The 26997-nt window shown below is 39.0% G+C and overlaps 1 protein-coding gene across 6 annotated transcripts in view; it reads left to right on the top strand.

Annotated features, from left to right (window-relative positions):
- Nucleotides 1-24603, top strand: part of TBC1D16 (TBC1 domain family member 16) — a 130033-nt gene extending 105430 nt beyond the window's left edge. For 4 of the 6 annotated variants that reach the window (XM_072645220.1, XM_072645222.1, XM_072645221.1 and 1 more), the window contains 9 exons: nt 10934-11131; nt 12355-12502; nt 13610-13777; nt 14453-14601; nt 15232-15366; nt 16283-16469; nt 18044-18223; nt 21206-21352; nt 22740-24603. In XM_072645220.1, the coding sequence (XP_072501321.1) occupies nt 10934-11131; nt 12355-12502; nt 13610-13777; nt 14453-14601; nt 15232-15366; nt 16283-16469; nt 18044-18223; nt 21206-21352; nt 22740-22985 (1558 nt within the window). In that variant the 3' untranslated portion in view covers nt 22986-24603. Of the gene's footprint in view, nt 1-10933; nt 11132-12354; nt 12503-13593; nt 13778-14452; nt 14602-15231; nt 15367-16282; nt 16470-18043; nt 18224-21205; nt 21353-22739 lie in introns of all 6 variants that reach the window. The other 2 variants (XM_072645223.1, XM_072645225.1) reach the window with 2 other exon arrangements.
- Nucleotides 24604-26997: the final 2394 nt, after the last annotated feature.

Below are 26997 nucleotides of genomic sequence, written 5' to 3'. Positions count from 1 at the left end.
TCTTTTTGTTATAGCAAAGAATTGATAACTAAGGAGTGACTCAAACAAATCATGTTATAATAATAAATAATGGAATATTATTGCATCATAAGAAATGATGAAAATGATATTTTCAGAGATATCTAGGAAGACTTAATTGAACTGCTGCACAGTAAAATGAAGTGCACCAAGAAAACAATTTATACTTTAGCAACAACATAATAAAGAAAAACCACTTCGAAAGACTTGAAAATATTAAGATCAATGTACCATCACAATTAGAGAGGACTGATGATAAAGCAAACTACCCACCTACTAAGGGATGATGGATTCAAGAGACAGAATATGACATACATTTTTTGGACATGGACACTGGGGAGATTTGTTTTACTTGACATTACATACTTGTTAAAAGTACTTAGTACTTTGTTTTTCTTTTTCAGTAGGGACAAGATAGGTGGGAGAAAGAAGATATGGATAGGATGAAAAGGAAAAAATAAAAGAGGGGTCATTGAAGCATTTTTATTGTAAAAATGCATGTTTAAAAGTACAAAAGGAAGTCTAGAAAGAATAAAAAACAGCACTGAAAGTTGCCTGTTGAATTGATTAAATAGTTTTTTAAAAAGTAACCTACACAATATAGATCTGTACTTTCATGTATATGTTCTTCTGTTAATATATATGTGGAAATGCCCATTTTATTTGATACTTTTTAACTTCAAAATGAAGAGATGGTAAACTGAAAAAAAAAATCTGTTATTCCCTTTGCCCCCTAAAGTTTCTTTTATGCTTCATTAATTTCTTTTTTTCTATTTCTTATTCTTAATAATATAGTTATTTTACATTTTAGTAAATATTCATACATTTAAGTTATCTTGCTATATAATTAGGGAAAATAGTTTCTAATTATTTCCTTTATTCTTTATTTGTTGTGAGTTCTCCGTGTGTAAAACTTTATATTTACCCCTTAGTGCATCTTAATATACTCACCTCAATGATCTAGCCCCGCAGTGGGAAACCTGTGGCCTTAAGGCCACATGTGACCTTTTAGGTCTTTGGGTACATCCTTTTATTAAGAGGATTTGTTCTGTCTTGAAGTCAAAGGGCTGCACTTGATCTAGAGGGCCACATGTGGCATTGGAGGCAGCAGGTTCCCCACCCCTGATTGAGTCTATAAAAATCCTTTTGGAGCCTGATTCTGTCACCCAGTACTCTGTGCCTTATAGCTTTGTGTCTTCTATATATTTGATGAACATTTCATCTGTTCCTTTATCCAAATCATAGATTCAACATTTTAAATATTCAACAGCATGAGGGCCTTCTCAGATCCCTGGAATGCTGTATTAGAGACTATTATTGACATTGAACCATTAATAATAACTACTCTTTGAATACGACCAGTCAATCCATTCTAAATACATCAAATTGTATTATTTTCTTCCATATCTATGCATTTTATGCACAAGAACAGCACAAAATTCTTTAGTAAATACTTGGCTTAAATCTGGGCAAACTACACTATCTTACTCATACCAGTTTAGTAATAGGCCTATCAAAAAAAGAAGTTTATTCTGGATTATATCTGTTCTTGATGAAGCTATGCTGACTTTTTGTAATCCTTCTTTCCCAATACAATTTAATCCAGTAAACATTTATCAAGCACCTACTAAGTACTAGGCACTGTGATAAGCACTGGGACATCTAGTTCATGGAATTGAAACCAGGCAGAAAAGCAAATTCAGAATGGAGTGAATTTCCATTTCTAAATGTTCACTGACCATCTTCCTTAATGGTTAATTCTAGGATTTTCTTAGGAATCACACATCTTGACCTATAGTGTGTGATGCTATTCTCTTCTTTGAAAATCAGAGTCATTTTTACCCTTCTCAGATCTCTAGTAGTACTTCCCTAATTTTTCATTATCTTTTCAAATGTTGCTGTCACATTACCATTAATTTCAGTACCTGATGATGTAGTCCATCTGGGTCAAGTGACTTGAATTCATCAAAGGCAAGTGAATTTTCTCTCTCATTATCTTGTATCAACTCACTATTAGCCATTTTTTCCTGTCATTTGCAGTGCCATGTTCATTTTCCTTGACATAAAATAAGAATTAGTTATCGTCTTCCTATCTACCCCCAACAGAGGTCCTTTCCCTTCTTTGATTCCTTTTTTCCTCCCAGTAAATCTTTATATTGTTCACCCTTTTGCTCTTGGAATTTAAAAAAATTTTTTTATCCTGAACTTAACAAATAGCAATACTTAATAGCATTTCCATATACAAAGAAAAATGGAAGTTGAGAATTTTATATGAAACTTTGAATTCCATTGGGTACAGCTTTTTTTTTTTTTGAAGGTAGACATCACTTATCCAAAAACACATTTGTTACAATGTTGTTTGTCTATTTTATTTTGACCCCTCTTGTTTTCTATGCTTTATGCTTTTTTCTTTTACATCACAATACTAATCTTTAAAGCATAGCAGTCATTTATGCTTTTTAAAAAATAAAACTACAAAATATAATCATAGAAGTATTTTTTTTAAGATGGCAAAAAGTATTCCATCTGAAACTGAAAACCTGTGTTGCAGTAGGGAAACATGACAAGGTTTCCCAACAAATATAGGAGTAAAAGCAATACTGCCTTGCTTTTCTCCTGCTCTTGACATAGTTCCAGAAATCTTAGCAATAGCTATAAGATGAGAAAAAAATTGAAGTTGTAAAGATAGGCAAAGGGGAGACAAGACTATTCTTTTTTGAAGATATGATGCTTTACTTAGACAATTCTAGGGAATCAGTAAAAAAACTAATCAGGACATTAGCTGTCCCAAAGTTTCAGGCTACAAAATAAACTCATAAAAATTATCATTTTTATATAGTAGTAATAAAATCCAGAATGCATTAATAGAAAGGGGAAGCCCCATTCAGAATAATGCCAAAATTCATAATATGTCTGAGAGTTGATCTGCCAATGAACACACACACTTGATGCCTGTATAGTTACAAATTATTCTTTGAAGACGAGAAAGTAATTGAAGCCAGTTATTATCAAAACTACTTGGGATACACGTTAAAAAGAAAAAGTAGATCAATGTAATAAATCAGATAAGGAAGAATCAGAAATAATTTAACTCCATAAACTGATGTTTAATAAAACTGAAAACATAAATTATGCAGGAAAGACAAGAATTTGACAAGAATTTCTGGGGAAAACTGCAAAGCAGACTTGACAGAAATTAGATTTAGTCCACCAACTTGCACCAAATATGGTGATACCTTCAGAACAGATATTTAACCTGAATATTGAAGATCATTTCGTTTTAAAAATGATATGATAGGAGATTATGTATCTTTCTTTCTTATGGCTATGGGGTAAAATTTTTTTTAATCAAAATAAGAAGAGAGGTGATAAAAAGTATAATTTGGATTACATGAAATTGAAGAGTTTTTGTGTGGACAGAATCAACGTAAATAAATTATCAGGGAAGTTGTTGGTCAGGATGATTGCCAGCTCTATTCCAACAAAACTCTGAAATTTGAACTAGACCACATAATGATTGAGAAACTGTGATAAATAACTTCTTCCATACCTGTTCTGTATAAAAAGTTGGGGAGCAACCCATAAGCTATAGAAAGGGGGACTGCCAGAAAAGCTCATGCCAGTACAGGCAAACAAGCCCAGTTGTAGACATGTATAACCTGCATGACTCTTTGGAGTCCTGGGCTAGTAAGAGGGACAGAATGGTTGTAAATCCAGAGGTTCTTGAGAAGCTGGGAAAAAGTAATTTCTCTGTCTGGGAAAGAGTCATTGAGATAAATATTTGAGACTCTGTTAGTGCAGGGAATGTCTGTCAAATAATGATACTTTTAAAAAAGCAGCAATCAGTGCAAGTGAGGTTTACACTGGAACACCACTAGAAGGCCAGAATCCAGTGCTCAAAACCTCAAAAATTCAGAGACCTAACCCTCAAAGGAGGTTATCGCAGAAACCCAACTCATCCAGGGCAAAACCAAGCAGGTATCCAGCCAAAGGTGCAGCAAGAGGCAAAACCTGGCTCTGGAAGAAATGCCTAGTTTAGGAACTAAAGCTGGAGAGAAGAATAATAAACCAAAGGAGACACAGTATCAGATTTACTACAAAGCTAGAAATCCCTAAAAAGGAGAGTGTAATTCCTGACTCATAGGGGAAAAAATAGAGGATTACAGGGTAGTATGAGTAGGTTGGGGGGAGGGGCATATAAAAATGAAATAAATCTGCTAGGCACATAATAATAAATTCTTATTAATTAATTGACTGAGAGGGGATTAAATAGCTTAGAACAGAAAAGTAATAAACCTTACCCAGGTAATGGACTCTCTAAAAATTAGAATTTAAAGAACAGAAATCCATGATTTCCTGAGATAGTGAGAAATACTAGAACAAGGTAAAAGATTTCTTTAAAAAAAAAAGAAAATGTAAGATCAGATGTGTATATGTATATATATGTATACGTATGTATACTGTATACATATATGTCTGAGTATATACATATACATACATTCATATACCAGGAAAACAGGTCAAGGAATGTTAATTTAAGAATCACTGTAGTTCTGAGAATCATTGTACTACTTCAAAATCATTTTTTGGGGGGTAGGGGGCACTAAATTTCAAAAATCATTAATGAAAATTGTCTAGGTTTTTAGAACAAGGTGACACACCTTGTTCTGTATTTCGTGTTTCAGGGAAAGCTGAGGTTGGGATCTTGGGAGTTCTGAGCTGTAGTTCTAAAGCTGAACAGGTGCCCATATTAAATCCAGCTCTAGTGTGATGATCCCAGAAGAGCAGAAGCCTACTAAAAGGGCCTAAAGAAGGGAGAGTCAACCCAGGTGGGAAAAACATGAGTGACTACTGCACTTGCAGCCTGAACAAAATTGGGAGACCCATGCTTGAAGGAGGGGGAGAAGACCGAGGGCAAAGTGAAAATAGAATCCACTCACCACCTCCCAAAAGGAACCTTAAAAGGACAAGTCCCAGGAATGTGAAAGATAAAGGCTTACAACCAAGAATAACTTAACCTGCAGACCTGAGTATAAGCCTACATAGAAACATGGAGGGGGGGAGAGTATATCCTTAACAGAATAGAGGACTTTAAAGTATTTCTGATGAAAGAGATCAGAGTTGAGTAGAAATTTTGAAATACAAACAATAAAAATCCAGAAAAACTGGAAAACATTATTTGAGCAATTGGAGGGAATGTATGATGATTTAGTGCTATGATTCTAACAGGGGGGAAAGAGACCCCTTCTTCATAACCTTTATGTCTTCAAAAGGTGTTGAGTTTAACTTCCTTTTGTATAAGAAAAACAAAGAACTTGAGGATGAATTGAGTATTTCTAGTGGGGAAAGGGAAGGAAAAGGAATACAGAAGGGATAAAAAAGATAAAAAGAAAAATAGGGAGATGGAACTTGCTATTTCTCATAATTGACATACATGAGAAGAGTATAGGCATGTAGAGGAAGGAGTGAGGGGAGCAGTAATCAGATGAGCTTCTTTCTTACTTTCAGCAAAGAAGAGTTGATGTAGAGATACATTAAACTCACCAGAGAAACAAGCAGGGATGAAATGTAGAGGGTTGGAGGGAGTAAAATACCTGACAAGGAGTTGTCATGAGCAAAACAAACTTCCTGATCCTGAAGAGATTAAAAGTAGGGGAAAATTTTTTAAGTGCTGGAATCTTAGGGAAGGGGCTGCCAATCAATTAAGGGGTGACTGAACAAACTGTAGTATATAAATGGTGGATGAATATTATTTCAACATAAAACTTTTAAAAGATAATGGCAAAGAATCTCGAATATTATGTACTTGATGCAGAATGAAATGAGGAGACACCAGGAAAACTATTAAGAATGAACATTATAAAGAAAAACAACTTTGATTTAACTCTTGTTAATGCTAGCTGTTAAGAGAATGACCAGTTATATCTCCAAAAGAACTTTGATGAAGCATGTTAACCATCAAAGAGATTTGTTGGAATTAAGGTACAGAGATACATTTTTTGACGACTACTCTTTGGATTTGTTTTGCTTGATTGCTTATTTGTTAAAAAAAGGTTTTCCCCTACTTCCTCCCAGCTTTTTATTGGTGGTAAGGATAGGTATCAAGTACTGATGGAAAAAAGAGAGCCTAAAACATTTTTTACAATACATAGAAAAGAACAGAAGGAAGTTCAGAAGGGAATACAGACAAGTATTTTTAACTGTATAAATTTTTTAATTTTGAAAAAAAAATTTTGAATTTTGAAAATATTGCTTTTGAAATTTTGTAAATTTTTTGAAAATAATATGCTTTTTAAAAAGTGTATGAAATAAATTCATAGTTTTTTCTTATGTATATATGGAATTGCCCTTTTCTGGTATTTTAAACTAATTTTTTTAACTTAAAAGAAGTAATCAACAGTGAAAAAAATTTATATCAAATATTTCTAAGGGTTTGTTATCTGAGAAATAGACAACTAGCAGAAATAAACTAAAAGCCATTGTCTAGTAGATAAATGGTCAGAGGAAATGTGCAAACTATTCTCCAAAGAAGAATTGTGAATTGTTAACAAGTATGTGAGTGTTCCAGATCACTAATGAGAGAATGGCAAACCCATAAAATTCTAAGATTTCACCACACACTAAGCAAATTGGCAAAGAGGACCAAAGCTGCAAATAGTCAACTGTTAGAGAAGTTGAAGGATGGGCACGCTTACACCCATATTGTTTCAGGAGAGCCGTGAATTTGTCCAGTCTTCCTGGAAAGCAGTTTGGAGGACAGGGATTGTCTTTTCCCTTAGTAAACATAAATGTTTACTCCATAACTGCAAAGAGAGTGATTAAAATGTCAGTGTCCGTGTTCATGAGCCACAGCCCAGACATTCCCCTGTTATATCCCTAGAGAGGTCAATAACAAAGAGAAAGGTCCCACATACACCAGAATATTTATAATAGCACTTTTTTTCTGGTAGCAAAGAACTGGAAACAAAGTCCATCAGTTGGGCAATGGCTAAATAAGAAGTTGTGATACAATTGGTATAATTTGTAAAGAGGCAAATTTAGATGTGATGATGTCAGGGAAAACTTCCCAATCATCTGACATATCCAGAGCTAGAATGAACTCCAAGGTCATCAAGCAGACAGTCAGGCAAATTATACCAGGGATTTCTTTGGGTTGGACTTGGACTAGGTGGCAGTGAGGCCTCCTACAAATCTCAAATTCTGTGATTCTGTAACTGTAATTGATGTACTATAAGAAATAGCAAATATGAAGAATTCTGATATATGGATGGCATAAAAAAGTAGAATCAAGAAAAAACTACGCAATTACTCTAACAAGGTAAATCAAACAAAACAAACCTGCAAATTTTCATTGTGATAACCAAGCTTTGTTCTGGAGAAAAGATGTGAAAAAGTACCTCACTTTTCATTTCAGAAGTGAAGGGCTATGGATATAGAATATAGTTTATATATAATCAAACATGGTAGGGCTACTACCAGCCTTCTAGTTCCCTTCTAGTTCTAGGTTCCCTTCCTTTTTTTTCTTTTTGGAGAGGAGAAGGCAACAAAATTGGGGTTAAGTGACTTGCCCAAGGTCACACAGCTGGTGTCAAGTGTCTGAGGCTGGATTTGAACTCAAGTCCTCCTGCCTCCAGGTCCAGTGTTACATTCACTGGACCCACCTTGGTACCCCCACACAGGTTCACTAGCTGCACCCTCTTTTTGACTCATCCAACATATCCAGTCAGTTTCTGAGTCTTCTGATCAGTTGCCAATGTATTCCCTTTCTCCATTATTTGTCTTCCTGCCTCAAATCTCTCTCTATTCCAATTTATCCTCCACCCAACTACTAAAATGATTTTTGGTCTGATTATGTTATATTCCTCATCCCCTCAATAAACTCTACTCACATCTTATTACCTCTAGGATAAATATAAACTCGTTTGACATTTAAAACCATTCATAATTTGGTTTCTTCCTATCTTTTTCATCTTCTTACACACTTCCCTGCCTCTAAGCATTCTACAATTCACACATATTGGTCTGCTTGCTTTTTCTTACACACAACCTTTCATCTCCCAGTAACTTGTTCTGTCACTTAGAATTGCTTTCTCTCCTCATCTCCATCTCTTAGAATTCCTGGCATCCTTTGAGATTCAGTTCAAATACCGCTTTCTATAGAGACCATTTCTTGCTTCTCTCCAGGTCCTTCCCCATCCCCCCTTTCCTCAAATTACCTTCCTTTCTAATGTAAGTAGTGCCATTTTTTTTGTATCTTCAATGTTTTGCACAATGCTTTGTATATAGTAAGCACTGAATAAATGCTTTGATTGATTGGTTGTTGTGTTGGTCTTGGTGAACTACCTTTTTTCTCTTTATTTTTTTACCTTTCTTACAAAGGGATCATTCACTTGGGAAAGAGGAGGAATGTATTTTTAAATGAATGTAATACACTTAATAACAGGGTATCAGTAAAAATGATTTTTAAAAGAAATAAGTTATTGACCTACCTACTAAATCTCAGGACAAAGAGAAGAGCAAGGATACATACAGGTCTTAGAATTGAAGGGATTTGGAACCTAAGACCTCTAGGCCCTGTGACTTAAATAAGATAACTTATTTAAAGCATTTTTTCTTTCACCTCTCTTTCCAAAAGTGAATATTTGACAGTTTACTAGACATTAAGTTTTTTTTAGAGTTATTTGTTTTATTATCTTAATAATTTCCACTGTTTTTGAGACTATTTCTTATAAATACACCTACTTTTTATAAATAGCAAAAACTGAAATGTGAAATTCCTTATAGTTAAGTCAATAGTTTTGTAACAAAAAACTTTTAAGTCAGTTCAAGTAGTAGTGTATTTGTAACTGCTGGCCAGATATGTTGTACTTGTTCATATGTTAAATAGTTTTTTTAAATGAAGTTATATTTAATGTAGTTTTTTGTTTTGTATTGTTCACTAACAAAATAGTTTTTTTCTTTGAAAAGTTTGAAAAGTTCTAAAAACTCCATTTTCTCTCCAATTTCCAATTTTCTCTCCAATTTTTTTCCTATAGGAAAAAGGGGATGGAAAAGGGAGGAGGAAAGGAAGTGTTTATTTTTTTCCCATAGCTTAAAATTTTCTAGCTCTCCATAATAATCACAATCAGATTGAATTGCTGTGTAGATCAGAATACCTCATGATAGACCACAAGACCACCTCCCCTTGACTTTTCCTTTATTCTGCTCCTAACTCATAAAAGTTTTCCTCTGAATACCAGAGTCTTACACATAGCAGGTGCTCAGCAAACAACGGTTAAGTGAATCAATTTTGGAGTTCTAACAAAGTATAAATATATATAATATATATATATATATATAAATATATATAATAAATATAAATATAAATTCTGCATAGAGAATCATTCGGTGACCTTGGTTGGTAGTCTATTTCTGTTCTATGCTTCTTCCGGATGACACATCTTTCCTTTTGTTTGACACGAAAAGTCTTTCAGGCCTGCGCAACAGGATAGAGGGAATTCTTTTTGCCTTCCATCCAACTGATATATTCCCCCCTCTCGGGGTGAACAAAATAAAGAGGATTAGGAACTCTGGATCTCTTCCGAGGAAAGGTGCTTTTTAAAGCATAGTGAGTGACTATTAATAATGATGAGGAAGCTGATAGTACCTTAAAGCCTTTGGTGACACTGGAAATAATTCTCTAGCCTGAGCCTGCCAGAGTTTGAGAGAAATCCTGTAGATGGACCAGCCTGGGTTATGTGTGCTGAGCATGTGCTTTTTCAGCAACTGAATGCCTACATTGTTCAATAAGCAGATTATAAAACAGCACGTAAAGTGGCATAGTGGGGGGTTGGCTTTATACCTGCTACTTGCCTTGTTTTGCAAACAATAATTTCACAGTGCAGCTCAGTCAGGGCTCACTTGAGAAGACAGTCAAATCTCTCAGCCTTTTTAGGAGCCACCATTTTATGTTATGGGCCCATGGTCTTTCTGTGACCAGGTTTGGACTTTTTTGTTTTCTTGAGTTCTTGTAAAGAATTCAAGTTATATGTATATTCAGGAACTACTTAATGTAATGTAAGTATCACAGAACCACAATTTCATGGTATATTATATTCAAAAGGAAACTTAGTGGTCATCCAATCCAACCTCCTCATTTTATAGATGATGAATTTGAGAAAAGAACCAGGGAGTCGTGAAGTCCCTGGCCTTACTTCATATCAGATCCAGGACTAGGATTCCTAAGCTCTGGGGCACTGGAGTTTATTCCCAGGTCAAGTTAGTCAGATGGAGAGAAAAGGAGATACCTTTACCCCTTGGCCTTGTGCTTAGTGTTTTATTTCTGTATTTAAAATAGTAAAGGAGGTTAAAGTGCTTCCAGTACTTTCCTTTTATGTTAGTATTGGAGGGCAGGACAACTGATTTAAACCTTTTAGGCTGACCCTAGCAGATCAGGCTTGTGCTGTCCTGTCGCTGCCACATCTCTAGAATTCAGGCATTGACCTTTGGTCTCCAGATCTTCACAGTGACTGATGGGATGGAGTCAAGAAGAGACCTCTCTAAAACGGATGTAGTTGAACTACTTGCCTCATAGAATCAAGTGTATGGATGTAAAGCTGCATGTAACTGCAGAGGGAGTTGCTGTTGTTACTATTCTTCGCACTAGAAAATGTTCCCCAGAACTGTAAACCAAAACAAAATTTTTTTAAACCAGTGAACCAGATTGTGTCAAATATAAGGCAGTGTTGTTAGGTTTATTATTATTATTAATTCAACCTGTATAAAATGTCAATATTAAAGTATTTTCTATCTGAACTAAGCTAACGTTCAGCTCAGGTCCCTGTTCTCTAATAGGGTTCTATGATATTTTGAAGTGATCTGAATTGACTTAACATTTCCCCCTCTCTCCTCCCCATGTGGCCCCTGACATGTGTAGAGAGACATGTGACAATCACATGACGTGTTCCACCAGCTCCACCTCCAGCCTTGACACCAACCTTCAGTTCCCCGAGAACAGTGGCCAATTGCAGAATTCCAAATGGGATGAACAACAAAAGGTGTTTGCCCTGGAACAGATCTGTGGGGTGTTTCGGGTCGACTTGGGACAAATGAGGTCTCTCCGCCTTTTCTTTAGGTAAGATGGATTCTCAGTTTCCTCCCAGAACTTGAGATCCTGGAGGCTTCTCCATGTTGCACAGAAACAGGTGTGAGCTGCCCTTTTTGCAGCTCTTGGGTTGACTGACTGTCCTCTATGGCATGTGCTCAAGTTTTGTGGTCTGGATTCAGGGTCCTGACTGGTCATACTGATGCCAGCATTTCCAGATGTTTGTTGCCCTCTTTCACTAATATTGTCAGGGTTGCTATGTGGTTGAGTTTCACTACAAAATTAACTTATGCCTTTAGTGAATGATGGCAATCAGGCATTCCTTGGACTGTAGTTTTGAGGAGGAAACCTTGGAAAACTGCTGGAGATAAAAAACTAAAGTCAAATCTTGGTTTTTCACCCTAGGATTATCTATTACATTTTAATCCATAGTATTAGAAGCCTCATTTCCCACAATGGGACTGAGAACTGTGGTTTCCTTTATCAGGGTTCCTTTTCTCCCATTTGAGTGGCAGTAGTCTATGGTTTTCTAACAACATAGCGGTGTTCTTCTTTCTTTGCATAGTAATCAAGGTGGCCAAAGGTTTCTGACTTAACACCTCACCAATGAACCCCTGCAATTGGAATAAACAGGCAATCTTACTAATAATGAATTTTCAAAGTCAAAAGCCAATAAGCTACATCTTAAGGATAGTGAAGATTGATCTGATAATCACTGATGTATGTCTCCCCAGAAGGTTCTCCCAGAAAACCATCTAAACTAGAGAAGGCGTATCTACTCCAGCATCCCTCCTATGAATTGTTCTCTCTGGCTTAATGGAAGTTCTCTTAGAGATCAGCTTTGTTTGGACTGATGGTATCCTCCTCACTTTCTTGAGTGCAGGATTCCCTTCCACATGCTGTAAATCTGACAGTTTTCCCAGTTCCCCTTGTAAATGAAGGAGGAGCCTCAGACTAAGATTTCTAAGTGAGGAAAGGATACTGGTAGTTTTTCAGGAACGAATAGAAGGAGGAATAGTACCCTGTCACTTGAGCAGCATGAGCTTTCATATCCTATGGAATAAGAATATTTTCCCTTTTTCAGCAAAGTGGAAGATGGTTATTGTTTCTATATCCCCCTAGCCAAACTCCCCTGGGACTGACTGTTTTTTGCTTCTGATGTTAACCATGCTCCCTGATTATACTTGGAAATAAAAACCCGTGTTTACATATTCATCAGTCTCTTCTTGTCCCCTCTTTCTGCTGCCCTTTAGCGATGAGGCCTGTACCAGTGGGCAGCTGGTTGTTGCTAGCCGAGAAAGTCAGTACAAGATCTTCCATTTTCACCATGGTGGCCTGGATAAACTGTCAGAAGTTTTTCAGCAATGGAAACACTGTACTGAGACTCATCTCAAAGACCAGGTAACCCAGCAAGGAAGCAAAGATTTTTGAAAAGCAATAGCAATCTCCATCTTCTAGCTGCAGAGAGAGAGCCTTTGGAAGGCTGTTCTCCCCCGGGCTTGAGGATTATATTCTTATTCAATAGTCTTGGTATACTGGATCACCTGACAGCTTCTCTGGCCTTTTTCATTTCTTTAGTGGGTTGTGGGGTCTGTACAAGAGTGTGTGTGTGTGTGTGTGTGTGTGTGTGTGTGTGTGTGTGTGTGTGTGTACACGTGTGTGCATGTATACGTGTACATATAACGTATGTGTACGTATAATGTGTACATATATACACATTGCACATATACAATAATGGTTTTGCCCTGCTAATGTTAGTGAAGTGGCTCATACATCAGCAACTTTGGTTTTGAAAAATGTACCCAGTTCTTTTTGTGAATTCTACACTCTACACTTGAAAATACTGTTTTGACAAGGCATCCTGCCATATTTTGCTCAATCTACATACAAATGTAATAAGAGCTCTTTAATTATCTGTTTAAGATACTGTATGTGCTTATTAGAAACAGTGATGACTTTAAAATTCCCTTCCTTCCCACAGAGCCTCCTGCTGTTTGTCCTTATTACAGTAGCATGGCTTTTTTTTCCTCCCTACATTGAACAACCTTTGATTTTTGAATTAAGTGTCAGCTGCAGTTTTGCACTAGGATCATGACTGCCCTCAGAGAAAACCTGACAGGCCAGCCCCCTGCTCGCCTAACAGCGATCCCTTTGTATGTGGCCAATCATATGTAATTTATTGCAGGCACTCCTGGCAGAGTGGGCTGTAAGCAGCATTAATTCAGTTTTTGTGGCTGGGGTTGGGAGTGGGGAAGATGGGGTGGGAGGGGGTTGGGGAAGAGAAACGGATGGGGAGAGGGAAAAGAGAACCAGAAAGGGGAAGACTATTTTAAGATGAAGGTATTTTTATTTTAATTGATTCTAATTACACTTGCCATTTAAGAGTTTGCATTCAGGAGACATCTCTTCTCTTTTCAGAAGACAGGGGCTTGTAAATCCTGGGAAAAGCTGGCTTTAAAAGCCAAGTATTTGAGATGCTTATCTTTCCCCAGTTTTCCTCCCGTCCAGCAGGTCTCCAATGAAAAGACTTGTATGCAGTTCTCCATCCGACGTCCCAAGCTCCCTTCTTCAGAGACCCACCCAGAGGAGAATATGTACAAAAAGCTGGATGTCTCCACCTGGCTTAACCACTTGAATGCGTCTGGGCAGGTGGAAGAGGAATATAAGCTACGTAAGGTAAGGAACCAGAGATGGTGGTTTGTTGGTTCTGCTTGTGAAGAAGAACAGCGTGGGGTAGAGTTAGGGAGTGGGTGGGTAGAACAGTAGGAGGAACGAATGAGCTAGAAACCAGCTTAGTTAGTTTCTGTCAAGGGTGTCCACCAACTAAGGGAGAAAAAAGTGATTGGAGACCTCTCCACTCCGAGAGTATGGTTGCCAGCTTTCACCCATAAGGTAAACTACCCTCATCTTTTCCATTCCAGATTGCCTTATACTCTATGAGATCTGTGTGAACAAACCAAATAAAGCAATGAAAACTCCCATTAAATTAAAAAAAAAAAACTTAGAGAGTTTGGGGAATACTGTGTCCGCCTTTATAGAAAAGTTTGCAATGAACTGCAGCATTTCCAAGATCAGGGATTAGGCTATGACATGAGAACGACACATTAATCGGAGAGCTGCTCCAGGGGGGGTTATTGACATTGAAATGAGCCCGGTTTGTGTTTCGTATGGGAATAGAGGACCAGCACTTTCCCCTTCTAAACATGTGCAAATTGCTAAGGTTTGAATCAAGGCATCAGTTGTCAGGAGAACTCACCAAAGCCACCAAAACACAAATCTCTGGGGATTTGGGGGTTCTTTGAGCCGCTGTACTTTTATCGCCCCCTCCCCAACTTTTGCCGCTTCCTCCAGGCCATTTTCTTCGGCGGCATTGATGTGTCAATCCGGGGCGAGGTCTGGCCCTTCCTGCTGCGCTATTACAGCCATGAGTCCACATCGGAGGAACGAGAGGCACTGAGGGCGCAGAAGAAGAGGGAATACTCAGAGATCCAGCAGAAAAGGTACCTGGAGAGGCCTCACCTCCCCCCCACCCCACCAGTCTTCCTTGTCCCTCAGATGAAAATATAATCTGGAAAGGCAATCTGAGGTGCCATTCAGCATCGATAATATGTTTTGTGACCATGGTTTGTCTTTCAAAAATGGATGTCCTAAGAATCAGAGTGATAGGGCTCAATAAGTGCTGTTATTAGACTGAGCACTTCAGACTCAAAACGGGTCTCATTAGCTCACATGTCAAGGCTTTGGAATTTTTACCCCAGACTTAACTAGATACTGACATTCTGAGCCCAACTAAAGAGTAGGGTGGGATCATTGGTTTAAACCATTAACTGAGAATTAGAGCAGCTGAATTTTGTTTTGTAGTCTAGCTGTGTGATCTGCCAGAGGTAAGATTACCTCTCTACCATTGAACTTACTATAAAACAGCAGCCAGGATAGTGACGGTATAATCCTTGGAGACTTCAATACCAGACCTCTCCTTCCACACAAAAGGAATTTAATAGGTACTGCCATCATCTTAGTTGGAGATGTAGAGAAACTCTCAGCTCCTTGTTTCTAATGAGACAGGAAAATCATGGAATAAAGGCATATCCCAATGTTTGCTATAATGTGATGGAGGTTTTCCCTTTGAGGCTTTCAATGACTCCAGAAGAACAGAGAGAATTCTGGCGCCACGTGCAGTTCACTGTTGACAAAGATGTGGTTCGAACAGACCGGAGCAATCAGTTCTTCCGAGGAGAGGACAATCCAAATGTGGAGAGCATGAGGTAATCCACCTCCTTCTTTCTTTCGTTTCCAAACAGAAAGCCAGGACTCCTAGACTTCATTCCCAGGGTTAGAATTCGGTAAAGGTGACATCACTGCTTTGTTCCTTGATTTCCCCATTTGGAAAGTGGAACAAAATATTGCTGACCTCTTCCTAGGATGTTAGGACAAACACAGTAGCTTTCTTGGAAATCAACATTGTAGAAATAGCAGAATTATTAATGTGGTGGCTTTATTATAGTTGAGGTTTTAAGAGATATAAAGTACTATGTCAAAGTAGCCCTCTATGCTCCTTCCCCAAAATTCACAGTGACAATCAGTAACTTCCCACAAAGCAGCTTTCTACTTAGAAAATTGACCGTTTATAAGCTTTCTCCATGAATTGTAGTTCCTGGCTACCCTAGCTCTCCTTCCTCATCTGTCAAATGCATGGTCTTGTTGTTGATATTCCCATTCCATCATAGATCAGTATGTAGCAATAGACCACCCTGCTTTGGTTATAGTTCAGCATTGCAGATAAGTAGACAAAATTACCAGCCCATAAAAATTTCTACCAGCCTGCCCTTTTCCCAAGTGGTCTATAATTAGCAAAAATGAAATCAAGTCTGTGTTCTTCTTATGCTTCTAATACCCATAACTTGTCACATAAGTAGCATATCATCCAGCAGAACGGGGTAATATCCACACCCATGAATTCAGAAAGATGATGAGTCCTGTGTCTCTTAGATTTAAGGGAGCTCCTAAAAACTCAGTACCTGAAATCAAAGACTAGAAATTATTGTGCTCTTTCCTCATTTCACTTGCTGAAATGGTGCTCTGAGAAGTTAAGGATAGGAAGGGGACAAGGCAATACTTGAACTCAGCCTACCACTTGCTCTTGACTGATGTGTTTTTCTTACCTATTCCATTGTCCTCTAGGAGAATTTTGCTGAACTATGCGGTATACAATCCAACCATTGGCTACTCCCAGGGCATGTCAGACCTGGTGGCTCCCATCCTGGCTGAGGTTCTAGATGAATCAGATACCTTCTGGTGCTTCGTAGGTTTGATGCAGAACACAATCTTTGTCAGTTCTCCCCGAGATGAGGATATGGAGAAACAACTGGTGAGGCTCTGAATTGCAGGGTCTCAGTCTTGTGTCTGTGCACGTGCATGTGTATTCTTTCCCCCAGGCTTCATTTTGTTATTAGTTAGAGATGAGCCTGTTGATAGTGTGGCTTCAGATCTGTGTTATCAGGACCACTGGGAAAACTACTGTGTAACCTTTCCATACTGATGATTAGTCTCATTTATCTGTAGATTCATGAGAGCTTAGGTCTAGAAAGTCTGAATTGAGTAATAACAAATATGGAGGATTTTTGCTTCAGGTGAGAATTGGACTAAATAACCTGTAAGGGTCCTTCTTTGTTACAGCCAAAAGTGGTAGTGTTTTTTGGTCTTTGTATATAGCACACCAGCCCCCACCCCTCCAGCCCTTGTTCTCTCCTTCCTATACTTACACATGTTTAGAAACAGCTGTAGTACTAGGCACATCTGGATAGAGTAGCCTCCCTTCTCCTTTCCCCACTCCTTAAACTTAGCTATCTGCTTGTAGAAAGCCATTGACATTCAGTATAGCAGGGTTTGGGGTAGGGGTGAGTCCTTTCAGTCTCTCCTCCTGGCCTGGCCCCCCCAATTCAACTGGACTCATTCTTTACAAGCTTTTCTTCACCCACTGTGGATTCCCCAACCTTGTAGTCAGCACTGTCAGAAACAGAATGGAAATGCGACACTTCTGCCATCTGTGGACACATTTTACTACGTGTGTTACTATGGAGAATTTTTTTTTTTAATTTTCCTGCATCATCCTACACATCTAAGGTGATGTCAGGTTTCCAAGGTGCCTCACACAACCAGCACCTCACCAGGCAATTATCTGGTATGACGCACTTAGGTTATAAAAGGGCCCCTGGCAGCACGTGGCTTACTGCTCAACAGGCCCAGTAATCAGTCACTTGCTAGAGATTGGTTTTACAGAGGAGTCCTTGAAATCTGCAGTCACAGCTAGTCATGCTCAATACTAAGTGCCGCCTAAAATAGTCCTTGGTCTTGTCCTGCGTCACAGTGAGGCTCTTAGCTGACATCCTACATAGGGAAAGAGAATCCAGATACTCAGATGTGATTCCTGTCCTCCCTTCATTCATGACATTGAAATAATGGATCAAGAGCAGAAATGAATTGGGATAACCACCTTGTGCTTGATCCATCCTTACCTTAAGAGGAAAGAGATGATTGGCAGTAGTGTTTTAAAATGTCGTCTTCTTTGGTGGTTGAGGGCTTACTCTATACCAGAAATGTTGCTATTTCTTCTCTTCAGAAAACAATTGCTAAGCCCCCAGTTTGGCAATTTGGGGCAGTTGCCAATCAAAGAGAATTACACAGAGGCAGTCCCTGTTCTCTAGAGGATGTTAAAAGCAAACTGACAGAGACAGATATGCCTATGCACTAAATACAAAAATCAAAGAAAACTGATATAAATATACAATAAGATAGTCATATCACAAATGAGTTCAAGGATAAGTACATTTCAAGAATAAGAGACGAGAGTAAATGTATGATTGGTATATTCTCTCAGGGGCTTCTGGGAACAAGCTAGAAATAGAGCCAGAAATGATGAATCCTGGTGCCTCTTGCTTCCAGCTGTACCTTCGTGAGCTGCTTCGGCTGACCCACCTACGTTTTTACCAGCACCTTGTTTCTCTGGGGGAGGATGGCCTGCAGATGCTTTTCTGCCACCGCTGGATCCTTCTGTGTTTTAAGCGAGAGTTTCCAGATGCAGAGGCACTGCGCATGTGGGAAGCATGCTGGGCCCACTACCAGGTGAGCATGGGAGATGAGACTGGAACAACATGCTGAAGTGCATGGGGCAGACAGCATGCTGTTACTCGGAACTACAGTCACCTTCTTACCTGTCCTCACCCCATAAGACATAAGTCAGACTCCTTATGGAGTGATTTCCCTAGTCTCACAGTCTGACTTCAGCTCTTGCCTTTCAAATAATTGAAATTGATGCAAATTGTGCTCATTACCATATTCTAGAGCTGTGCTCACTCTTGTCACAGTCTGCCATTGTATAGGGCATTGACCTTAGGCAAAGCATTGCAACTGCCACCAGGAGCCCAAATTTTCATCCTCTGTACTACTGTTGGACAGTAGAGAAGGAAGCAAAGTTTGGGTCTCTTTCTGAAAAGAGGCTCCGTACCCTTTCCCGGTTTATCATTTACAGCCTACTTTCTGGAGTTGTCAGTGTTTCTTTAATATATTCCCCCAAGAGTTTACTATTGGGCCTTGTCACATTGGTCAAATGACCAAATTAGGGACAGAATGAGAATTTTAAAGGATAGACAAGTCTCTTTAAATTCATCTTTCTGTAAGAAATATCAGTAATGCTTATCTGAAAAGAAGCAATGATCCTAGATCTAGGTATATCTTTTTTCAATAAGAAAAATGCTTCCCATTGAGGCATCTCTGGAAGCGTACAGTAAGTCATTGGTTCTCAGTGCAATTCTGGTCACCCCTGGGGGTCTCTGAGACCCTTTTAGGGAATCTCTGAGGTTAAAACTTTTTTAATATATAATTTTTTATAATAATAGTAAGATGTTCTAATTTCTAATACAATAAATCATTTTTATTGTCTCCCTTCAATTACATGTAAAAATAAATTTAACATTTTTTTTTCAAATTTTGAGTTCCAAATTCTCCTCCTCCTTCACTCGCCTTTCCCTCACAATGGAGAAGGCAAGCAATTTGATATAGGTTATACATGTGTAGTCATGCAAAACATATTTCCATGTCTAATACAATAAATATTGATAGATTTCACCCACATAAACAAAAGCTCTTTGGGGGAGCGGGGTCCTTAGTACTTTTTAAGATTGTAAAAGGGTCCTGACACCAACAAATTTGAAAATTACTGCATTAAGCCAGCCTTGCAGATAATTTTTTTTAATTTGCCAAACTACCCCCTCTCCCCCCCAAAAAGTTTCATTACTCTTTCTTAGGTTTATTAATATCAAGAAAAAGATTATATCTGCTATGAAAGAACTTAAAACGCTTTAGTATAGCTTCTTTAAGCTATGTACTAATAACTCTTTTTTGCCCACATTCTGATTTTTTTTTAATGGTTCGGAGTTTATATTTTTTTTCATGCCTGGATTATCCATTCTTTCTGTGTCAAGTCAATTTGCAGTCTTCTGCACCAGTGAAGAAGAGCGCTGACATAGATATTCCCAAACAGTGAAGCATCCAAAAATAGTTTGCTTATCTTTAAAAGGCATTTTTACAGCATCAGATTTATCATCAGAATTTTATTTTGTTTAAGCTAACATTACTAGACTTTCCATGAACTGTAGACCTCACCTCACTAACCTCAGCTGCTTGAGGAGAATTTTTTTTTAACCTCTAGCTATTTATCAAATTTTGGTAAAATCCCGTAAAGAATTTAAGGAGAGCTACTCATTCAGACCTTTATCATCTGTCATTTTGATTAAAGATGGTGGACCTGAGTCCTATGCCTTGTTCTTGTATGCCAGATTGAGTCAAAATCAGCCATACTCTTTGGAAGAAACAGACAGATGAAAAATGTCAAGTAGTCAAGAAGGGCAGGGAGAGGGTCAACAGCAATTGCTTGAGGTCAGCAGTCCTGGGTTCAAATTGTGGCTCCTTGACAGTTACTGCCTTGGACAAAACACTTCACCTTCTGAGCTTATAAAATGAGGAGACTGGATTAGAGTCCTCAGACACAAAGCTGAAATTGAAACTTCACTTTGGTCAAAAATTTGCATGCATAACCAGTGAGGTAGTAAATGGATAGAGTACTGCTAGACAAGGAAAACCTGGGCTTGGATCTTGCCCCAGGTACTTACTAACTAGCTCTGTAAGACCCTTAACCTCTCTGACTTGAGGACCTGCCTGGCTTGCTTTGTCTCATCAGTTCTACCTTGTTTACTGCCAGCAGCAAGAGACTAAATACTGATTTTCCTGTCCTTTTCATCTTCCCTTTTGGGTCAGGAAACCAGTCTATACCAAAGCAACTGGGATCTTGAAGCATCCATTCAGGCAGAAAAGTGACATAGTTAAGATGCCATGATCGTTTCCTCACACACAACTGGAACAAATATGATAAATAAGACCTTTCTGTAAGGCAGTGTGGTGTGTGGGAAAAGTACTGAATCTGGAATATAAAGACTTGTTCAGATTCTTATTCTGCCATTTACTACCCATGCAATCTTAGGCAGATCTCTTAGTCTCTGCAGCCTTAATTTCTTGATCTGTAAAATTAGGGGTTGAATTTGATGACTTCTTGGGTCCCTTCTGACTCTAAATAATCCCATAGCCTAGGTAAGGACAGTGAAACTAGGTAAATGTTTTCAGAGTGGAACCTTTGAGAAAAAATGTTAAACCAGGTAAAGTTCACTTCCTAAATCTCTGCTTGCTCTCCATTTCCATTATGGACAGAACAAAATACCTTATATTGCAACCAGAGATTTCGATTGGTCATAAGGGAAAACTTTTTGAGCATAGTGGACTTTGAGTTAAGTACAGTCAGGTTAGAGCAGGGAAACAGAATAGGTGGCCTCTGATAATCCCTTCTTTCAATTCCTTGATCTTCGGTATGGGACTGTTTCAGCAGTACCTTTCCAAATAAAGGCCTCTTTACAAGAAACCTGAAACTGACATAGGCTCATCATATCAGAAACCTGGGGCCACCAGGATGTCCTCTAAGGTACCCACAAAACAACAACGAGTCATGCTCAGGCCACGCCAGTTCCACCTTCAGCCTTCTCTTCCTTCCCTCTGTAGACAGACTACTTCCATCTCTTCATCTGTGTCGCCATTGTGGTGATCTATGGTGATGATGTCATTGAACAGCAGCTAGCCACTGACCAGATGCTTCTGCACTTTGGAAACCTGGCCATGCACATGAATGGGGAGCTTGTGCTCAGGAAGGTGAGGCTCCAACTATTGCTATCTAAAATATTTTCTTCCTTCCCTGTTACCAACCTTGCTTGTTTCTGCTCTGAAGGCTTTTACCAGTCATCAACCCGAAGGCTGCTCTGGCTTGGCTCTAACAACTGGTATGGTTGTTCCATTACTCACTATAGGGTTAAATCCCTGTTAGATCTTTAAATAATTGAAAGTTACCTTTAGATGGTCCTGGAGAAAATAGTCAATTATAAGAATAGTAATAACGTTGATAGTTAATATTTACGTAGCTATTACTGTGTACCAGGCACTGTGCTAATAAGTGCTTTACGCTTAACTCATTTTATCCTTACAACAACCCTGGAGAGTAAAAGTTACTATTCTCCTCATTTTATAAATGAGGAAACTGAGGCAAACAGGATAAATGACTTGGCCACATAGGTAGCAAAGGTCTGAGGCTGATTTGAACCTAGGTCTTCTGATTCTAGGCTAGCCCTGTACCGCTATCATGGTTATAAACGGCAGACAGGACAGGAGAAGACGAATATAAATCTGATCTCATTACTACTCCAAAGGAGTAATGTTTTGTTTGTCAAAATTTAAGAAAGAAATAAAAAAAGGAGGTAATACCCTTCTTGGTCCTCCTCCCAGACTGACACTATAGAGACACCATTTTCTCAGTCTTCTTTGGTTTTCTTTGGAAGTTTCCAGTGGTGCCAGGATCCTTGGCTGCTGTTAGTGACATAAGAAAGCATGGATGAGCAAACATTCCTGGGCATAGCATGGAAAGAGGTACCAAAAACCCCTTGTAGAAAGAGCTCCAAAGGAAGAAATCGCGGTGAATGGAGAGAGAAGGAAATGCTGAGGAAAAGTTGTCTCAAGTGAAAAAAGCTTTAAACTTATCGTTTTACATTGCAAATAAAGACTGCATTTAAGGGACCACATGGTATGGTAGGAAGAGCTCTTGGTGCTAGGAGACCTGACTTAGAGTCAGAAGCTGATTAGCCTTACTAGCTCTATGTCCTGGGGCAAGTTACTTTGTCTCTCTGTGCCTCAGCTTCCTTATCTGTAAAACGGGAGTCATAATACTTACATTCATCTGCCTCAAGGAACTGTTATTAGGAAAGCGCCTTGTCAGCCTGAAAGCACCACATAAATATGAGTGGTTACCATTATTATTATTGCTAATAATAATAAAACCTACTTGGTGTAGATCATTTACAGGCACTGTACCTGAGAACCATTGTCCCGAAATAAGGCCTGACCAGTATCCACAACCATACAGAGATTGCTTGCAGTCCAAGAGTTTCATGAGTATTGAATGGAGAAGTCTTTATCCTCCTAGTCCTCTGGGTTTCCTCAACTTTCTCTGCTTTAGTGTTGCTAAATCACTTGTTCTCTTTCTCTACAGGCAAGGAGTTTGCTGTATCAGTTTCGCCTTTTGCCTCGGATCCCATGTAGTCTACATGACCTCTGTAAACTCTGTGGGACAGGCATGTGGGATAGTGGTTATATCCCTGCAGTGGAGTGTACCGGGCACCATCCTGAATCTGAGAGTTGTCCCTATGGTGGGACAGTGGAGGCACCTTCTCCAAAATCTGCCATTGAAGGCAAGAAGGGCCCAAAGACAAGAGAGGTCTTCAACTTCCGCAAATAGGGCCAGTTTCTAGAGCTAGAGAGGGGTTGGAAGGAATGTTTTCAGGGCGACTGTCTAATTCAAGGGTATCAGAATTAGACAGGGTAATAGGGTACAAGAAAAGAAGCAGTGTTTACTAAAAATACTTTTGAAAAAATGGAGAATAAACTTTTCTTTTTTAGTGGCAGCATCAGAAACCAGGAGAAACAGAATGAAGATGTGACCACCAACCCAAAGAAAATTCAGTTTTGTGACAGAATGACAGAGTGGGGTCTTACTCCTAGGGTAGCAGAAGGACCCTTCTTATTGCCTGTTTGAACTAAGGAGTAATTTTCCAGGATGATCTCCTTCCATCTTCATCACTGGCCCAGAGTCATTAGCAACTGAACTTCAAACATAGGAAGATAGACATGTAAGGAAGGCCAACCAAGATCAGTTTTCTATGTTGGAAAGCATATGGGTTAAGAGCAGTCCTCAGGTGAAATCTTGAAGATAAATCCTCAAGCTTCTCTCTCTCTCTCTCTCTCTCTCTCTCTCTCTCCCTTCCTCTCTCCCTCCCTCCCCTTCCCTCCCTCTCTCCCTCCCTCCTCTCCTTTTCTCTTTCTCTCTCTCTCTCTCTCTCACACATAACACACACACACACAAAATCATGCACAAATTTTCCCTCTTGAAACCAAAATCTACTGCCTAAGTGACTTCCAGCCTGAGCCATAAAGTTGTCACTAAAAATAGCCCAGTTGATTTGGGGATACTGGGACAGGGTAGGATAGAATTTGGGGAGTTTGTGGCTTTTCACAATGATACTACGAGCTTTTTATACTCCCTCACATGTGAAAGAAACTGCCTCCTCTTGAGCCTAAGCAATAGGCTTCTGGAGAATGTATGATTCATCTCCTTTGGCTTCTTTCTGGGAGCTAACAGGTTTTCTACATAAGGGTTTTCTGCCAGGTTCATTGCTTAGTCCCACCACATACAGTAGCCAAATGGTATTTGAATGGGTAAGAGTATTTTGTGTGATTGTGTGTGTGTCTACATATTTGAGTCATCAAAAAAAAGATAGATTCATTTAAGGGAAGTGACAGCCCTCCTCAAAAGTATCTAGAGAGAGCTACTGCTGTGTGATACTGGCTTCCAAAGAGCCACATGTTGTCACACTTAAGTAGCCAGTATTTAGGGCTGCCTCCACTTCTTGTGGGTGACCTAAGTCCTTCCAACCTATTTATCCCTGTGAAGAGATTATGTTAGCTATCCATACTAGAATTGAGATAGAATGGTATGACCCATGAGAATCCTTTTGGTCATCCTGAAAAAAGATAGAATGCCAAGTCCCTTCTACTGAAAACCTGCTTGAAATGGTGGACAAGCAGACTTCATTCCTCTGATGCTTTAGGCCTCTGAAATCTTCCTCTTTCCAAGCATTTCAGGTATTCCAGCCTCTGAATAAAAGACCTTTTTTCTATTCCCAGTTGTATGAATTGAAAGGTTAAAGCTGAATTGTACCATTTAAAAAGACATTTATCAGCAATAAAGATTAAGTTACCAGCTTCTTCCCTTTTCATCACACTCTACACTTCTTTAAACCCAAAATCCATTGGAGTAGGAGGACCTCCTTAAGATTAAAGGCTGAAATTAAACCAAATTTCAAGTTTTCTTTCCAGAACTTTTCTGGGCATACTGTCTTAGAATCATCATTAGTAAAACAGCTTTGGATAAAGCTCTTGAGGCCTTTGTCTCTTGATATTAGCATTGGGGAATATGAGTCTGGATAGGGTTGCAGTTGAACTTCTCTATTGTAGGAGAGAGAACACACGTATGGTCTTAATTCTATATTGGAAGAAGATTCCCTTAGGATATGTTACCACCAAAGAATATCGATTTAAATCTAGCTGCCAATCTCTTCTCAGGGAGGTTTGGGAGATGGAAACACGAGCTGTTCAGCCATATTCATTCTTCTCCACTGCCATTGTCCTTTAGAAACTCTCCAGAGAAGAGAGAATTCTTGGCCATGCAGAAATTGGTTCAGAATCACCTTCCAAGTATTTTGGTTTTCCCTATGTCCCCACAAAGAAACACAAAGGCTCCCTTCGTAATTTGGCTCCCCACCTCTTTCCCCTTACCCTCGTAAGGAGCACTTGTTTGCATTGGTACCGTGTGCCTTCAAACTGCTGCCTTCATGCAGCTGCAGGTTACCAGTGACCCAGTGATGGAAGAGGCTTGTTGGTATGCCCAGACGGAAAGTATTCATTCTGAATTCTGCCAAGTTCTCCACAACCATAACCACAGAACCCCATTCTCTACAACCATCCAAACCAGCTGGCTGTTTCCCATTAAGGGAATGGAAACAAAGCGCCACCTGCTGTCTGCCTTTGTCATTACTACGTGGCTTGTGCTCAAGTTGCCCTTGTGGGTTGGAGTGGTTAGCCCACTGAAATTTTAGCCTGCCTTGAAAACAGCAAGGATCTGTGGATTCACTGCTGTGTCAAGATCAGCAGGTTTACCTAGAAAACATTCTGAATATTTGTTTTTATAGAGAGGTCTATGAAGAGCTCCTTCTCTCATACAACTTCCTTAGTCTGGATGCAATTAGGAGTAAAGCAGTCAAAAACGCTGGAGCAACTGTTGCCCCAGGATTATTCCCAGCCAGCAAAAGATGTTAGGGTGATAATTCAGTCATTAGACTTCTAGCCTTTCCACTATCAGAATGTGCAAATAGGGGTTAATAAGCCCTGTACCTCTATTGTCGGCAATATAGCTTATTTGACTCATTTTTAGAAGGCTGTTTAATTTCATTGGTTGCCTTGTGCATGCATGTGTATACTTAAAAAACTTTCAAACCATTCTAACTCCACTAATTCCTGACATTGATGGTACATGATGTTGTTTCAAGCCCCCTGGGAAGAGAATTGTAAGCTATGCTGTGTGTGGGGAAGGGTGTGCTAATGCAAAGGGGTAGAAAGTGTATAGCTAGGAGACTTTCTGTGAAAACTGCTTACTATGCTGTTCATAGAGCCCACATTCCTCCACTTTCAGAGGAGGAAAGCAATCAGATAAAAATTGAGTGATGAAGGTCCAGAAGGATGGGAGAAGAACACTGCTGAGGTTGAGGACTTTGGGTTCTTTGACAGTTAGAATAAGGAAAGTTGTGCTAGAAAAGAAGGTACTTATCTTGTTCTTGGTAAGGTTTCTTACTGAGTTGTATATATTACTCAAGTCCTAGTTTAGGGAAATGCAAATCTGAAGTTACAACACTCAGATCTCTGGTTCCTCTTTGAAAAGATCTCCAATCTATAGGTTTTCCTCATGGAATGTTAATAACAGGTCTTTAACTTATAAAAGCCTTTACCTGAAGCCCTGTGAAGTTTCTGGGTAAAGTAGGAGCATATGTAAATACTGATAGGAATAGAGAAGTTGGGGAAGGACCTGGGCTTCCTAGGTCTATGGATTGTTTAATATCTTTTAAATAGCAAGTTATTCATGGCACTAGGATCACTTTCATTCTTGCAAGATAAGAATTTCATTCTGAAGAAAGGGAAGGACCGGGTTTAAGAGACATTTGTGGTCTAGAGCCAAGAGCATTGGTTTGGAGGTTAAGTTGTTCATTCCTCCACCACCATCACCACATTAGTGTAAGGTCTTAACTTGAGATGCATATCACCATTTTACCTCAATTTTCACTGCAGAATGAGTATAACCTTCCTTTTCATTCATACATCTCTCTTCAGCTCCTCCCTTATCTCAGACATACAGGGTTGTTATAGGATTGCTACAAAGATAAGTAAATTCAAGGTATTACTGTCTCAACTGAAATCTGAAAACTGCAAAAGGTGATTTCAGAACTTTCGATGCTATAAATTGAGTGGATGGGTGATCATTTTTTTAAGTGCTTACTGTGTGCTAAGCTGTGCTAAATTCTGAAGATATAGATATGTAAAGGAAGTCTTTGTCCTCAAGTTTACATTCTAGTTGGGGAGGTAAGAAACATTGGGGAGTGGTAGAGTAGAACTTTAGGTTCAAAAGTTACGGGATGTTGAGT

Source organism: Notamacropus eugenii, chromosome 2, assembly GCF_028372415.1.
Source record: "Notamacropus eugenii isolate mMacEug1 chromosome 2, mMacEug1.pri_v2, whole genome shotgun sequence".
NCBI classification, from domain to species: domain Eukaryota; kingdom Metazoa; phylum Chordata; class Mammalia; order Diprotodontia; family Macropodidae; genus Notamacropus; species Notamacropus eugenii.
The sequence above is the reverse complement of the archived record's forward strand: the minus strand, read 5'-3'. Positions and strand labels throughout refer to the sequence as shown.